An 18,612-nucleotide genomic window follows, 5' to 3' on the forward strand; every position below is an offset into this window, starting at 1 on the left:
CTCGGCTGTGGTTGGAACCCGCGAACTCCTGCGCCACCGGAGCGGTCGGCGTAGGAAGGCAATGTAATGTATTCTCAGTGGAGTACACGACAGCATTTATAGCAATGTTGGCATCCATAACACAATAGTTAACTTTCTATGACTCTTCGATGAGAAACCGTTAGTACCAATCACAATTGAATGTACGTTCCACGATTACTGACACGCTGTGTTATCATGGAAGAAACAATATTGGACAAACCAAAGACCTATCAGATCTTCTGTGTGGTTGGTTTTCATCTGATCAATGACACTGGATCCTTGTCCAAGTGGAATCATTCATGGGTATTAGCCTAGCTGAACAATACACTAATTGAACTGCTTTCGTACAATTCCTGACGATCGCTGCTTTGGCGATCGGCTGGCAAAATAAGTGAATACATTTCCTATTGGTCAAACCACATTCATGCAGTTATGACAAGATGGATCAATATACTTTATGAAGCCCCCTGCTTTCATTGCTAAGAACAGGCTACCGTTCATGAGTAATCCGACATTAGTAATAATTTCAATCTACTCTGGACACTTCATTTCAAGGTCATCTACAGGACCCAATGCGAGTTCTGAAGTGTCAAGGGGAGATCACTATATAACTGCCACCTAGGTGGGCAGATAATTTTTTTAGTTTTTTTAGCTAAAAAGTTTTAACCTGGGAGTGCTGGATTTGCGAGGTCATAGTGGTTCTCATAATGTATCATGATTGGATAATTATTCCCGAAAAAAAGCAATTTTACTATTTAAAAAAATTGGTTTCACCCAGTAAAATCTGGGTTTTATGGTTAAACAATAATAAGAGCTTCTAGAGCAATCATCCCAGTGTTACTCAAAGCCTGTAACTTTCACCAGTAAAATATGCCCTATGTGCTTGGACAACGATAGTTTCTAAAGCATATGTTAAGAAGAATGGTTTTGTTTTTGGAAAAAAATTATAAGAAAATATCTCCACTTTCGTTGATACGAATATAATGTTTTTATTTCGAGTAAAATAATCGGTAATTTCACTCTGGTTTGAGCTTGTTTAGTGAGACATATGTTACACCCAGTCTAAATCGGGATATGTTGATTGAGACCATTTATGCAGTAGACACCATTATTTTTCTTCTTGATTTCAGACCCCCGGACGAAGGACTGGCCATTGCTTGAAGATACACCTGTGCCTGTATGGATTATAACTGTGATCTACTTATTGTTCGTTTATCTGGGACCAAAATGGATGAAAAATCGCAATCCATACAACCTTCAGATCTTTATGATTGTGTACAACCTCAGTCTTGTGGGGCTGTCAGTTTATATGTTTGTTGAGGTAAGATATTGGGGTGAGAGGTTAGAAGCTTTAAGCATATGGTACATTTTTGTAAAATTCTTTTCCTTGTCAGCCGTGCTGGGAGGGTGGGGTGGGGCATTTTTTCTAGAAGCATTTCACTGCAGTTCTATATCAATTACTGACCTAATCACCAAGTATCTCGTTATCATTTAGACTGGTAATACGTCTTTGGGTTTAACACGTAATCAAGTACCATTATAATTGTGTATTTTATGTTCAGAACCTTGAATATGTGATTGAATTCATGCAATAAAATCCATACATACCTTCAACAAGGCGTACAAAAGAGATGGCACCTTTATGTGTAAAATGTCTATGTAAATGAGAGAGAGAGAGAGAGAGAGAGAGAGAGAGAGAAATGGTTGCTGTCAAGAAAAGTATTGGAACGAAACTGATCTTCTGGAAATCATTGTTCCCTGACCCCATCACTACCACCCATTATCCTCATTGCTGACAAACTTGGTCATCCTCACTCAATGAAATTAATGTTGTAGATTGTGTCACATGACCAAAGACGAAAGCAGGGTTTCTTTTTATTTAATAACTTGTGAAGTTCTGATACAGATTCTTGATTTTTAGTACCCTTTCTCAGTTCAGGTGTCAACGTCACAAACTTTTCAAAGTTAGTACCTGTAATAAACACTGCTGAATGTTTATATATTTCTGATAGGACATATCGGAGATAATTTCCAGGGTGGCAATGAGATGTTTGGAAAACATTTGTATTTCGTCCTGGGTTTCTAATATTCTCCTTCATTGCAAGCTGATTGTTGCACTTTCATCGATTTAGATTTTTAACGAAACGAACTGCTTTGTGACAGTCCGATTTTATTAAATGTACTCTATTTATAAAATTGCCCAAGTGTTTCTTCTAGCATTTTTGTAAGGGATGCTTTCTCAGATTGTTTTCCATAATCGATGAATTTTCCGATGTACCTGTTGTTGTCATACTTGTAAGCTTTTCAACTGTGAAAGCGGTAATTGTCCATACCTGTTTCGTTGTTTCGTGGCGATGTTTTCTTCACTTGTTGTATTGGCTATTTGAAAAATACATGTATATTGGGCATTTTTTTTATTTAAAAAAATGTCTTTTAAGTCCCTCTATTTTGGTGCACCATTGCTTTGTGTATTTTGGGTTATAGAGTATACAGTTTGGTCCAACTACAAATATCGACCTATCAAAAAGCTGCTAGCTCGTCTTGGTCATTTTCACTTCCTGGACTTCATAGTTAAATTGTAAAAAAAAAAAAAAGAAAAGAACCGACAACTTTATTTTACATTTCAGAAGCTGGTATTGTCTAGTCGGGCAAAATTAATTTTCCCTATTAAATAACTGCTAAAGATAGTATGCTTTAGGCTAATTCAGGCTGATTTTTCGAGTACATGAGGTCAGTCATTTCGGTTAGCTGTATGAATAGATCATGTACAATTTCCACAACTACAATATCCTATGAAATTTCATCCACAGTACATGAAAGTAACATAGAGGTATGCCAACTTTCTCGCCACTATGCATATTGCAAATGCAAACAAGTTTAACTTAACACCTGACACTCTTTCAGAAGTTCATATTATCTGTAAAGCGTCCACATTGTCTCTTCCTTTAACGTGACAGTTAAAAGTAACTTTCATTTTTTTTTTTTTTTGAAAGTTGGTAAGACGTTTGAATTTATTTTGGTTAGATTTGATTTTATGGGAAAAAAAAGTTCGTGTCTTATCAGTATCAGAATCATTTCCATTTATCTAGCTGTAGTGAAAAGCGGTATGTTCCTGGAGTAGGTTGCACAGGTCGGACAGCGTTATATGCTGGTTTCTTGTGTTTCTCCTTGATCTGAAGAATTATCCATTATTTGCCATATATTGTAACGTTGTTGTTCTGCTTGACAATTTTAACAGTTCCAGAATGAACTTTATGGAAACAGTGAATGAATAGACCATTGATCGTTGACAGAATGGACGCGTATCAATGATAGCAACTTTCGTTGACGGTCGAGGTTATTTGTTAAAATAAAAAGCCATACTTTTAAAACTGCTCAACGGATTCGAATAAAAGTTAGGTATACATGTACATTCACTTAGTGTATTCATTCAAGGCACATGTGCATGAAAATAAGAGTTTGTTTCTCAGTTATGCTCATTGGCCTCGTAAATCGAAACTGCTTGAACGCAAACTCAGACTCGATTTAAAATGCAGAAAATTTAATCAGAATAAGCTTGTAACAATGCAAATTTTGGAGAGAAAAAATTATGTGTTGATCAAATGTTTGTGACGTGGATTCACTCTACATAACTGTGGTTGCAGCTTCGTGTAGACACGGTTTGGAGAATATAGTTCTGTCTCACTAGAGGGAAAAGTGCATATTAAGGTCTAAGGATAAGTCGTGGACTTTGATCGCGGTGATATGTCTAAGGTCACCAGCTGATGTAGGTTGTACCTTACTGATAAATTGGGTGACATTTAATATGTAATTTATTTATTACATTAAGATGTCAGTTTTCTTCTCTTCAAGTCCAGTTTTGACTGTTATTACCGTTTTTATCTCTGTTATCTCCACTACTTGTAACCAGTATAGCACACGAACCAGTCAAAATAATCTGATACAATTTGGTGTGAAGATTGGCTCGTAGACTTACGTTTGGTTTTTAAAGTGTTAGTTTTCTTTAGGAAACATTTGACCCCCTGAATGCCTATCAGTATATAATATACATATATAATGTACTAAGCACTTCAGAAACTGCACTAAACCGGCTTAATTAGATGTACAACTCATATTCTGGAATTTAAAAAAATGTATATCATTTTTAATTTTTTATTATTTATTTTTATGGGGGTGGGGGTGGGCGGAGTATTAGGGTCGGCAACAAAAAACATGGACCGTCGGCCGACCGGAAACATATTTTTTTTTTGTTTCTTTTATGGACCATATCATTTGGAAGAATTATGACCCTGATTCCTTTCGTCCAAAACTGTATTTTCCACAGTATAAATGTACGAAGGTATGTTGCATTTCAGCCAGAGCTACTATGCACTATTATACTGGAGACCTTGATTACATTGAAATATTAACGTCATTAGTTAGAAGTGTTATGCTCCCCCGACTGACCAACACCTCTATTTGTATTTACATCTCAAGATTTGTTTGATATTAGTGATTATATGTTGGATCACGAGGATGTGGTGCTGGTAAGATATTTATCAATTTCTTGGAGCAAACGCATAACGTACAGTATTCACGAGAGTTTATGGTAGCAATGATTAGTTTCTTAAAATTGACCCTCCCCAATTTCCTAATATAAGGAATTCTTTGAATATATTTAGGTATTCATGTTTAGTAATTTGAGATAGGAATAATTCTTTGTATTATATGATTGGATCGTGTTGTGTGGTATATTGCATGGAGTACAAATCTTCGACCTGGAGATGCTTACTGACGAGCCATACAAATGTGAAACAGGACTAACAGATGTCAGTTAAAGAATTTCGTGATGCGTGTGTTCTTTAAGTGATATGAGATATTTATTTGAAGCATTCGCCCATTAATGAACCCTTCAGTTGACAACGACTGTTGTCTTATATATATATATATATATATATATATACACATATGCCTCCGACAGGTGTGTATGTAATTAGTAATATTTTTTATGTTTTATTACACCTAGACACAACAGTGGCTATATGTTACCAGCTAAAGGTAAAGTTTGATTAATATAAATGATAAACCCTTCCAAATGAATGTAATCGTGAATTACATCAAGATAAACATAAAACGTAAAGATGTTAATATTCTGTAAAATGTATTTAAAAAATCAATTTAACGATAAAACATATAAAGTCCTTCAAACATACGGCCAAAATTTGTGATATAATCCACAATTCGCTCAAAAAGTTCACGATTTGTCGCGTAGTACATCATTACAGTTTCTCCATGATTTTACGTCAAAAGACTTTTGTCTCACAGGGTTGAAGACGACACACTCGGCAAGAATGCGTTCTACAATCATCGGATACTGGCACCTATGCTAGGTTCACTCATCAGGAGGTATGCATGAGCCAGGGATGTGTGACCGACATGCGCTTGGCACACCACCGCCATATCTCTGTGATTCGTTATATGTGAGTGATGATTCGAACTCGAAACATCATACTAACGATTTACCCTATCTACCGAGCCAATCTAAACACGTAATTTAAAGTGTGCAGAATTCAAGGTATCTTCTAAAGTAACTTTATCGTGTACAGTACAGAGCAGTACCTTCATAATTTGACTTAAAAAAATGTTGTATCATTTTATTCTTAGGAACAAAATTGTTGAGTGACCAATTTGCACCATGCGGCAAATATTACATTAACGTTATGGAAACTATACTTTAAATCGAAAAGTGAAGAAAAAAAATTATCATTTTAAGCTTTTATATGAGTTGAAATTAACCCTGCGTCCTGACATTCAAGTTATAAGTATAAAAACAGGCTTCTTTTGAAACAAATATCGATTAAGTTGGGCTGTGTCCATTTTAGCTCACCTCTATGAAGTTAGAAATAGACATTCTTTATTTCGTGGTCCTTGGGAACAGTTTGGAGTGGGATTCATAACATCACCAAACACTTCCATCCCAATGGCAGGGCGTCTCAGGGGGCTAACTTTGTACATACACACATTGCATTTGCTCATTTTGGTTCAGTTTTGTGTTTTAAGTTTATTTCTCAAACATCGTTAATGTTGGAGTAACACAACTTGACGATTGTATGCAGGGGCGGATTAAGGCTCACTGGTGCCCTAAGCACTGACAAATCTTGGTGCCCCCCTCCTTTCCACGCTGACCCAGTCCATTTTAGTTGTTAACCCTAGGGTGCACCATGATCAAGAAACAGAACATTATGATCAATTTGCACTAATTTTATCAATTTTTTTTACAAATCTTCATTCGTTTTTTTTTTCTTTTACCTTTTTCACAACTTTGTGGTGCCCCCTTTGGCCCTGGTGCCCTAAGCACGTGCTTAGTCTGCTTAATGGTTAATACACCCCTGATTGTATGCTCCATGTTAGTACCACATCCTTACAAGAAAAGAAGGTCTCTGACTTACATATCACAGTTTAATGGCTTAGTTTAAGTTTTTAGCTCTGGTTGTTTACCCATTACCCAATTGTACATGCATCTTGGTGAATACTACACTATCACAAAAGTAGGTCATTGTGAACCACGTTTTGGGATTTCTATTAAATCTCTCACGCACTGTTTTAAACGTTTTTTTCTCATGCTCTGTCCACGCTAGAATCATCAAAGTAGATGATTGGATGTAACTTTTTAAATACCACATTATTACGAAAAAATATACAATCTGACCTGTACAGGGGCTTGGGGGATAACCGTGTACACATATGTACATTGTTGATTAGCCAAGAGTTAGTTATTGTATATCCCCGAACACGGATGCAAGCTGTGGCAATCTGATTCCAACTACGATCTCCGATGTAACGGAGATGTGACGGCATCTGTTCCGATTCTCTTGACCATTGTCAGATCTGTGTGTTGTGTGTGATGCGATTTGGATTTTTAACATAGATTTAACAATTTTTTCAGTCATATCGCTACGATGTCTGCATCGTGGCAGTCTATAGTGATGTATACCGCCATGTCGGCCAATTCTGCACGTCAGGTAATTCTGCGAAACGATACGTCATTTCTGAACATTGGATCATGTGCTATCTTGGATCAAAAATCCATTTTGTATCCAGAAAGAACAATCGTACATTAAGAAAAGTGATATTCATAAAGTGTACAAAAATATCCCACATTTAGACTCGAAATGCACCTGAAAATGTGATTTCTAAATGGCAACGTGAAGACCCACTCCATGACCTTCTTGAACATGTAACCCAGAGAATTTGATTTACTATGCATCTTTTAGAATCATACAAATAAATACATTATATAAAAGATGGAATGTGTACCTTAAAACAAAACTGTATTTTAATCCAAATTTCCAATTTTGCAAGAAGTTGTCCCACACGTACAAAATCGTCTGCTACCCAACGTGTCTACTTGCCGCTAGAACATAAATTCTCAACAAATTCCCCGGCGTATAGTCAGTTTCTAAATTCTGTAGTAATTTTTCCCCATCAACAAGACGTTTTAAACACCTTACATCCTATTCATTGTTGTTTCTCTTCCACGTAATAGCTTATTTTTCATAAAATGTTGACCTTTACTAACTTATTTTTACAAGATCGGTTTAGTTTGCTTAATATCTCTTGCCATTTATTGGCATTTTTACGTTGAATTTTGTAAAACTAGCTATAAACCTGACCTAATTACTCGCCTGAACTACTGGCAGAAACAGTCGAAAGTAATGTATTTCATTTATATAGCCCGATGGATAAACATTACATCTTTTCAAAGCTATGCGCAGAATAGGCCGACACATCGCGATTCAGGAAAATAGGGGTGGTGGTATCCTCTGTGTCCAAAATTAATATTATTTTGAACAGAAGATTCTGGTGACAATTGCATCTTTTCAAATGGTAAGCATTGCTGTATTTTATTTTTGTCAATCGCTTGAATTCTGTATGCGTTTTGCTTCAATATTGGAAACGAAAACCTTAGGTGCGCAGAAATGCCCGACAGCAGTGTAGCATTGGGACATCATGCCGCAGACATGTAACATGATGTCCCACCCAGTCACATTATCCTGACACCAGGCCAACCAGTCCTAACACTAACCTCTTAATGCTGAACGCTAAGCGCGGCAGCTGTTAGAACCATTTTTATAAGTCATTGATATGATTCGGCTGGGGATTGAACCCACGACCTCCCGCATACGAGGCGGACGCTCTAACCACAAAGCCACCGGAGTGGTTCCCCTACTTACCGAAAATAGAGTTTGATTTTAAACAGATTGCCAGTTTGAATAGTGAATATAGAAATGTGATAACAATGAATTTTTCAAACTTGAAAATCTAAAACAAAATTCAATTTACTCAAGTTTGTACTTGTAACTCAAGTTTTTACTGTACTTTTTAAATGTGATTAGTTTTTTTTTATATAGTCAGGCAAGGTGCAGCAGACACTTTTTACATGTAGATTTCACCTGACTTCGGATGATACATCCAGGTGGTTGGGCGGTAGATTTGCACACCTACCTCATATATCTTTTATTATGGATAATTAAACAGGGCAAATATTCCTTCCAGTAACCTTCGAGCGATTTATTATTTTCCTAATTTTGGATTTCGCGTTTAGAGTGTCCTAATTAAATAAGACTCCATCACGAACCAAAGTTGAAAGTTACACCGTATGGACGTTGTACAGAACATCAAACTGATCGGGTCCTATGACTAAACCAAGAAGTGATATTTAACTCATTAACAATCCAATGCGTATCGGGCGACCGTGACCTCTTTACTGAGTGCAAATGTACATGCATATTATTTATTGAGGAAATCACCGGCTTGACACACTTTGCCCTCAGAGAGAGAGAGAGAGAGAGAGAGAGAGAGAGAGAGAGAGAGAGAGAGAGAACAATGATTATGAAAAAAACAGAGTATTATCATTTTATCAATTGCCTCCGTAATGGTAAATAGTTGTCTGGGGCACAGGTGCTCGACGCGAGCTTGATGTTGAGAAGAAAGAAAAAAAAAACTAATAATTTGAAGGGAAAAAATCATACAGTGACAAAAATACCTTAGATTACCCCCCATGACCCGTTCTGACATAGGACCCTCTCTATCATAGTAAAAATCATACAGAGTGACAAAAATACCTTAGATTACCCCCATGACCCGTTCTGACATAGGACCCTCTCTATCATAATATGTCTCATATATTATAATAGAGAGGGTCCTATGTCAGAACGGGTCATGGGGGGTGGGTAATCTAAGGTATTTTTGTCACTCTGTATGATTTTTTCCTTCAGATTATTGTTTTTTTTCTCAACATGAAGCTCGCGTCGAGCACCTGTGCTAGAGAGTGGATAGGTAATCACTAAAGCATATGATGTACTACTATAGGCGGCCCGATTAAACACCCTAAGATTTCCCAAGACTACCCAAGAATTTGGTGATGACCAAAAATTGTAAAAACTCTACTGATGTTAAACGATAATTACACATTGCAAAATTATACTGATTACTTTTTTTTTATTTGACATTATTTAATTGTGTGTGTAAATATATATATATATATATATATATATATATATATATATATATATATATATATATATATATATATATATATATATGTGTGTGTGTGTGTGTGTGTGTGTGTGTGTGTGTGTGTGTATTATGGGTAAGTGAGTGTTTTAGGACAGTCTTGGGGTGTGTTGGGGTCTTTACTTTGGTGATAACCGACAAGGTAAAACACTCGATAATTATACAAGGCATAATTATACTGATGACTTTTTTTATTTGATTTTTTTAAATTGTATATATGTATACTGAGTAGGTGAGTGTTTTGGGACAGTCTAGTGGTCTCTTGGTGTAGTCTTTGGATACTCTTGGGGGTCTTTCCTTTGGCGATGACTGATAAGAGAAAGACTCTGCTGATGTTACTCAATAATTATACAGTGCCTAATTGTACTAATTACTTTTTTATTGTGTATATGCATACTGGGTAGGTGAGAATGTTTTGGGACAGTCTTGGGGTAGTCTTGGAGTGATTAGTCGCTCCCTACTATAGGTATTGATGCTTCCCACCAAAGTCACTAGCAGACGACAGTCTGCTTATTTTGCCAAAATGATGGGCCTGGCAGCTACTCCAATCTGAGACCACCAAAACTGACCATTTTGAACAAGGTACACCAAGGCAAAATCAGCTTTTCATTAACAAATTAAAGAAACTAACAGAAAGCCTGATGCATTCAGTTTATGTATGTAAATTTTTTGTACAATATCATTCAATTCAGTGAATTTATTTCAACTTTCAAACACCATATAAACTCATTGGAAAATCTTACAGCATACCTCAGATATGGCTGCTAATGACATCATTCTGGCTCTGTCAGTTCAACCAGATCTCGCTCATTGGTAAAAAGCAAGTGCCTAAGCTGTCACACCTTGCTATGACATGTCTCATCTGTTGAAACAACTGAAGCTTCAGTTTTGACTGATCTGGGGGATGCTCTCGTATGTTGGTAGTTTACATTAGTGGGGGGGGGGGTGGACATTAGTGGGGGTGGTGGACCTTTGTGTATTACTGAATAAAAGCTCCTGATCTGCCATTCTGTTGAGAGTTGAAACTTCTCGTTCTTTAATTTTAAGGAAAGAGTTTAGACTTTGATCTGTGTGTGCATTATGTAGTGGTTGATATTGGTACACATTATTTGAGGTGCGGTGAATGTTGTATAGATACTGTATTAGCATCACTTTCAGGAAGCACTGAACTTAGCTCAATTATTCATAAAACTTGAATTAGATATTAGTTGGGTTTTTGCCTATAGTGTGTTACTTTGAAGTGTCATGAGGTCCAATATTCATTTCCTAGTGCTACAATATAAAATTAATGTTTTTTATTCTTTATTTCTTTTTCCTTGGTAATCAGGTTTTCACCCAAATTATTGAAATAACAAAGGTAGTATTCAAAGAAACCATTGTTTTTTATCTGCAGGAAAGAAAATCTGTATGCAACAAAATCCTTTAGGACAATACATATCATGTTTTCTTCTTTTTCAGATCCTGCTAAGTACAGGTGTTGTAGGCTACCCCTGGTTGTGTGCTCCATATAACCAAAACACATGGAAAGACCCCAAGGAAATGAGGGTATTTTTTTAGACTTTAGAATTCCCCACATTATATAGAAGTATTAGACATATTGTAGTATACTGCATCGGTTTTGTCAGGTTTTTGAAGACTCTCGTAAAGAATAAAGCATAGCCCTGTTGTTCTCTTAATAATTTTTAAGACTGTGGAAGTAACTTTAATCAACTTATATAGACATGCTTGCAAAGCAGTGACGAGACATGGAAATTGGTTTTTTGACAATGATGTTTTCACTGTCATACATGTCGGCATTAAGTTTTTGCATTTAGCTTAGCTTCTCTGATACATTTGTATGTACAATCATGAAACTGGATGAAATGCACTACTTACCACAGGCAAAATACTTAACAGTGTTCTAGTTTGTATGCTTTTGCAATTATGTTACATTTATAGATCTACTGACCAGTAAAACTTATGCAATAACCTGTTGTCTGTTGTCCATCCATTTGCATGCTACTCCTAAATTACCTGGAGGATTGCCATGAAACTTTATACACACATTTATCTCAAGGTTCAAGTTGGTTCTCCATTCATATGAATCTCTTGTTATTGCCAGTACTCCTGAAAAGATGGTCATAATGACATTGTTTTTTTTATACTTCAAGACTTCTTATGATGCTTAGTTGTGCAACTTAAACAAAATAAGCTGTGTGGAGTAAAAAAAGGGATGGCATGGTGGTCATATTGAAAATGTTTTTTTAATACTTCTTTTCCTGACATGAAGTTTTCACCCGAGTATGGTGGCCATTTTGAACATACATTTATCTTTTAGTGCTCCTTAATAGATAGTCACATAATTATGAGGATTTTACCAAATAAAAATGTCTTATGTTCAGTTGATTCTAAATGAAAACAATGCAGATCTGACCAGTATGGCCACTATGAATGCCATTTTGGACATTTGACCAGTATGGCCACTATGAATGCCATTTTGGACATTTGACCAGTATGGCCACTATGAATGCCAATTTTGGACATATTGTTATTGTACTCCTTCTAAATGGATGGTCATATCATCTGGGTTTTACCAAAGACTTCTTATGATGTCCAGTTGGTTCTATAAAAAAAATGGTCCCACTCTCATGTCAATTATGCCTTCACCTGAACAGTTGGTTATATCAACATGGTGTTTTTGCCAGAAGACTTCTTGTGATGTCTAGATTGTTCAGAATGAAAATGAAAAGAATGTTGGCATACCTTTTGGCTACTTTTATGTAATGTGGCTGAAATTTCTTTACATGTTGTAGCTGTGGAAATGGTGCATGATTAAAATGGAGTAGGGTCAAAGTGTATACTCTATAACCCAAATTACACCCATCAGTCATACACAAAGAGAAAGGGAATTAAACATTCTCTTAACAATACCTAAGGTACACAAGTTTTTTTCTCCCCATAACCAGGATAGCCAGCAAGGAAAATTGGGGGAATTCTTTTTCTTTAAAACCAAACCCTGTGCAGAGTCTGAGTGCAGCCTCCTCCTGAATGGATGATCAAGACTTTAATGATGTCCTCCATTTACTAAATGAAACTGGTGTCAACCTCAGCATCCATTATGGCCTCCACAATGGCCAATTTGACAATCTTGTTATATCTCAAGAATATCAACAATGGTTTCAACGGTCAGAAGTTTTAAAAAAAAAAGAAATGCTCTTATTGTTATGTATATTCAATTTAATTGTTTGTTGGTTTGAAGATTTTTTAAATATTTCATTACATGCTATTGTAATATAACATTGTATGTTGGACTTGACCATGTCTAAAATTGAGTTCATTTCTGCCTGACCTGACTGACTTTTTTTAATATTTCATTTTGTGTAAACAATTAATACATAGCTAAATTATTCTCTCTGTGTATGGGCTTAATATCAGGATCTTTATTAATAGAAGAAGTAAATATGTCTATTTGGGTTAGGGGTTTGGACTTTCCTACATGAATTTTACTGGTTATGATTTTGATTTTGTAAACATCAAGATCATTCTAGAAGGTTATTTTCCAGTAGGTAATTTTTTTATAGAGAAAATGCTGATTGCGACCTGAGGTCAAGTAGAGAACTATATAATCTTGTGATTGTGAGGACTTGGTCATTCATGCTTTAACATCTAGCACTTTCAAGTTGTATTATGTTGTGACCAGTGGGGCTGAATTTTATTTTCTTCAAATTATTGAGTTCAAGTGATTGTTTTCTTTGGAAATACAAAAGTGCCCTGATAAAATTCTTGGATAAAGACATCCACTGGAATTTATACTGAGTTCAAACCTGGAATTATATTACTTTGATTCAACAAAAGACTGTTGACACATCAACACTATAAGCTATAACAGACACATCAACGCCTTCAGTTTTTGGATTTCTTCAGACTTTTACTGAGTTTTATTCAGGACTTTATATTACTAGAACTTGTGTCTGTAATTCTTGATTTTTTGGGGATTTAATTTGAAATGCCATAAGTTCTTTTTTCTCATTTTCACTTTTTATTCTCGGGATCTAAATTATATTTGTTAAATTTTACCGCTCTGGTGGCCTAGTGATCAGAGCATCTGCCTCAGATGTGAGAGGTCGTGGGTTCGATTCCCGGCCAAGACATACCAAAGACTTACAAAATAGGTACTAACAGCTTCCTCGCTTGGCGCTCAGCATCAAGAGGTTAGTGTTAGGACTGGTTGGCCTGGTGTCAGAATAATGTGACTGGGTGGGACATCATGCTACATGTCTGCGGCATGATGCCCCAGTGCTAGACATCACTATAAACTGCCACATTGCAGACATCGTAGCGATATGACTGAAAAATTGTTAAAGCTACATTAAAAATCCAAATCACATCACATTTGTTAAATTTTACAAAGCTTGTTGTCTTTCACTCTTTTCTGTTACTTGTTTTAAGAGCATAGACTCATAACATTATTGTGAATTCCAAGAAATTCTTTTAGGATAGTAGAGCATAAATCTCATAGATTACTGATTGAGCACATAGGATTTTACTAACTTCAAAAGTAATTTGTGGAGATGACTAAATATAACACACTTCAGTAATGATAGACCAATCGTGAGAATCAGGCCAAGTCAGTTACTGAAGATACCTGCTTTGTAAGTGAGTAATTCTCTTAAATAAATACCCATGAAGCAGTAAGTAAAGGTGTCAGTCGAGTCATATGGCTTGAAATTTGGTGATTTAATAATTTTTTAGCAGAATAATTTTTTAGCTTTACTGGTTTTATATGTATTCTACACAGAAAGTTGCAGGAATAGCATCCTTTATACACTTTTACTCCTTACTCTGTGAAATCCTTGATGTGGTTGTACTCAGTATTGATTTGATTCTCTATTCATATTTTCCTAGCATAACATAATGTGGCAGTAATTCTTTGAAAGAAAATTGAATGCATATAAGGAACATCCTCAAGAAACAAAAAAATATAGGCATTTGCAACCTAAAATAAGGCAAGTTGTTGGGGGAAAAAGTCCTGGCACACAGAAATAACAACTTGATGTGGGGGAAACATTATGCATATAATACAAACAAATAAGAATGAATATTTATCCAGCCCAATGTGTGCATATATCAGATCAATACCCTGAATGATGCCACTTAAATAATAAACAATATACTTTAATTATAGATTTAACCAAACTTGGCATGTTGGTGTATCTTGGCATTGACAATGACAAGTTCAATGATTTTTTGTTGTCCATGGTATGAGGTTCAAGGTCAAAAGTTCATTACAAAGAATTTTGTAGTGTACTTACAGGTATCTTGTAAGCATGTTGATTCAGACATGTAAGAAAACATTTATTTTACCAAAATTGGTATGTTGGAGTTTCTTCTTCTGTTTTCTGTATAAAAGACTAAAGATGTTAAAATGGACTTCACTAAGATTCCTGGAAAATTGTTTAGCCAGTAGACCATCATTTCCATAGATGGACTCTTGTTTTCAGATGGCTTAGTTTCTCTAACCCATTTGTTTGTACAGTCTTTAAACTTGATGGCTGTATTGACCTTAGAGAATGCTTCTTGCCACGTGAAGAATGAGTTGACAGTGACATTTGCTGGAAAAACAAAGACAGCTAAATGGGTATCACTTTATAATACCTAGATGTAAAAATTAATCTTAGCACACAAACTCTCAAAGGACAGATTAGAGTCAAACTTTGCCAAGCATTTCATTTTGGGATATGCAGGATTCCTAGTGAAAAGTATATTATAGAATATGTATCAAATTTTTCATTTTTCCCCCTACTGAGATTTGAACCTGGGTCTTTGGGTTATGGCATCCATCACCTTGCCTGCACATACCAACCCCAGTACACTTTCAACTGAGTCTATATTCTCTTCTCTCCCCACCCCCTGAAAGATGCAGCCTACTTGTGGATATAAGCATTCATGAATAGGTACCAGACACACTTGCATGGCAACCTAATAAATAATCAAAGTGTAAACACACACCCACACACACACAGCTGTGCATAAAACAATAAATATTTACATTTTGGCACAGATAAATAAAATGAACCAGAATAATGATGAGGTGGTGTAAACTAAAAAAGAACTAGAAAATAATAGAAGAAATAAGATGGATCAAGTATCTGTTAACAAGGTACACAAATTTGGATGCAAGCTAACAGCTGGTTTCAATGGGTACCAAATGTGGTGATGCATTCATTTTCTTCACTTTAGGCTTTACATCCTGGATACATAGTTCACTTTATTACAAAGGAAGGTGGTAAAAAAACTTAATGATTAATACTACTACTACTACTACTACTACCGCTAATAATAACAATATTTAAATAATAATTTATTGTCACTAGAGGGCAGAGCCAAGCTAAGCAACAGGAAAGAATCTGATGCACATAAAGTGAAGGGTCACTTTAAAAAAACCTAGTGGTAAAAATAATCCTGTGACATGAAAGACCAATTTTTTTCAAGGACTGAAGGTGTAAAAGTAAAACTTAGTTACAATGAATCCTACTGATCAATACACTTGTTTAGGGTACAGATAAATACATCACTTGATTTGTTGAAGGTGGCCAAGGTACTATGGTGGTTCTTCATTTCCAAGGCAATAGAACTGCTGGACACAGTATTAATGATCCTTAGGAAGAAGAATGGACAAGTGACATTTCTCCATGTGTTTCATCATGCGAGCATACTCAACATCTGGTGGTTTGTCATGACATTCTTACCAGGAGGACAGTGTGAGTATTATAAAATCCCATAGTCATTAAGCATCTCAACTTTTTACATTTTCAATACATGTACATGTATTCAGATTGAAAGCATTTAATTTAGGAAGTTAATTGATGCAAATAATAAACATGGTGCCATCTGAAGTAACAATATTTGAGTCTAAGTGTTCATCTTAAGGAGTTTCAATGGATGTCGGGCTGTATGACTTTTTAAAAAATTCCCCTACTTGGATGGATATCACGCTGTATGATTTATTAAAAAATTCCCCTACTTGATTGGATATCGGGCTGTATGACTTATTTAAAAATTCCCCTACTTGAATGGATATTGGGCTGTATGACTTATTGAAAAATTCCCCTACATGAATGGATATTGGCCTTTATGACTTATTAAAAAATTCCCCTACTTGAATGGATATCGGGCTGTATTACTTATTTAAAAATTCCCCTGCTTGAATGGATATCGGGCTGTATGACTTATTTAAAAATTCCCCAACTTGAATGGATATCGGGCTGCATGACTTATTTAAAAATTCCCCTACTTGAATGTATATTGGCCTGTATGTTTTATTAAAAATTTGCCGTACTTGAATAGATATTGGGCTGTATGTTTTATTAAAAAATTCCCCTACTTGAATGGATATTGGGCTGTATGTCTTGTAAAAACAATCCCCATCTTGAATGGATATTGGGCTGTATGACTTATTTAAAAATTCCCCTACTTGAGTGTATATTGGGCTGTATGTTTTATTAAAAAATTCCCCTACTTGAATGGATATTGGGCTGTATGTCTTGTAAAAACAATCCCCATCTTGAATGGATATTGGGCTGTATGACTTATTTAAAAATTTCCCTACTTGAATGTATATTGGGCTGTATGTTTTATTAAAAATTCCCCTACTTGAATAGATATTGGGCTCTATGTCTTACTAAAAAATTCCCCTACTTGAATGGATATTGGGCTGTATGTCTTATTAAAAAATTCCCCTACTTGAATAGATATTGGGCTGTATGTCTTACTAAAAAATTCCCCTACTTGAATGGATATTGGGCTGTATGTCTTATTAAAAAATTCCCCTACTTGAATGGATATTGGGCTGTATGTTTTATTAAAAAATTCCCATACTTGAATGCAAACTCAAACTCAGATTTTGATGACTGATCATAAGCACAATTATTTTTTAACATACAAATGTTCAGTAGCACCTAATTACTGTGAGCTATGGATGCAGGCTATGTGTGGTGGTATTTTAAATTCTGCATTGAAAATAATGATGGTTGCCTTTCCGTTGAAAGAAATTACTGGAAGCAATTAATTTTTTCAGAAAAAGCTTATGGGTAAATTGTACATAGTAGCTGGATTGAATCTAAAGCCAATTTCATTTCATCACTGAAGCCACATGGGGGATTTAATTATGGAGACTCTTTAGCAGGTACCTACCTTAACCTGAGAATTTTTCTCAGAAGTTACCGGTGTGGTATATCATATTTATTGCTTTAGAAGTTTCATCATGAATAGGTCCAGAATTGGATATTAGCATGTTTTGCAAGTCTTTGATAGCTGGGCCAAATATTAGTGTTTGTCAACAGTGTATGTCAACTGAATTAGTTGTCTATGCCTGGTAGAAAGAAATACACCCACAGGAAAATGGACCCAGATAAATTATGCCCAACCCCTAACAACCGTTTAATCAGACATTTTGAGTGAATTTGAACATAATATTAGGAATCAGGTTGTCTGTTGTGTAAGTTTTATACCGTTTATGATACCATACCAAGTTAATGTATAATTAAAGCAGCAGGGGGGGCGAATCCTACAAAATACTTTTCCGAAATACCCCTTTCACGGAAACTATTCTCGATAGAGGGCTTATTTCGACGAAATAACACTTTTATTCAGAAAACAAGACAAAAAAAAATGTCTTGAAAATGCTTTGTATTTCCGCTGGCGCGCGAGTTACTTCAATAAATCCGACTCGTATCCGACATAATTTCCACGGTGAGGTATCATCGAAAAATTAGGTGTAGTTTGCGCCCCCTCTGCTGCTCTACGAAATGAGTTTCCAAGAAAACATTTTTATGTTAACCATACAGTGTATCAAGGCCGACGCGGTATCGTGTCCGCGGGTCGTGTAAATTTATTGTCACAAATCCATGCGGGGGAATTAAATCATGGACAAATAAATAATGGCAAATATTGGTGAATCTCGCGCATCTAGACTAGCACGAGAACGACTCGAAGCAATTAAAAAATTTATTCCTGTCCGTGATAGTGTCAGAGAAAAATTACAAGCAAGACAAGAAG

General features: G+C 35.7%; 1 protein-coding gene across 2 annotated transcripts in view; it reads left to right on the forward strand.

The window, feature by feature from the left end:
* The window catches only part of LOC149807005 (very long chain fatty acid elongase 2-like), an 87,832-nt gene that overhangs the window by 43,143 nt on the left and 26,077 nt on the right, over window positions 1–18,612 (forward strand). Inside the window, exons 3-5 of one of the 2 annotated variants that reach the window (XM_089960557.1) lie at window positions 1,152–1,342; window positions 11,035–11,121; window positions 16,145–16,316. In XM_089960557.1, the coding sequence (XP_089816683.1) occupies window positions 1,152–1,342; window positions 11,035–11,121; window positions 16,145–16,316 (450 nt within the window). Of the gene's footprint in view, window positions 1–1,151; window positions 1,343–5,343; window positions 5,481–11,034; window positions 11,122–16,144; window positions 16,317–18,612 lie in introns of those variants that run through there. The other variant, XM_089960564.1, reaches the window with a different exon arrangement.

This window comes from Sinohyriopsis cumingii, chromosome 1 (assembly GCF_028554795.1).
Source record: "Sinohyriopsis cumingii isolate HCF-2022 chromosome 1, ASM2855479v2, whole genome shotgun sequence".
Classification (NCBI taxonomy): Eukaryota; Metazoa; Mollusca; class Bivalvia; order Unionida; family Unionidae; genus Sinohyriopsis; species Sinohyriopsis cumingii.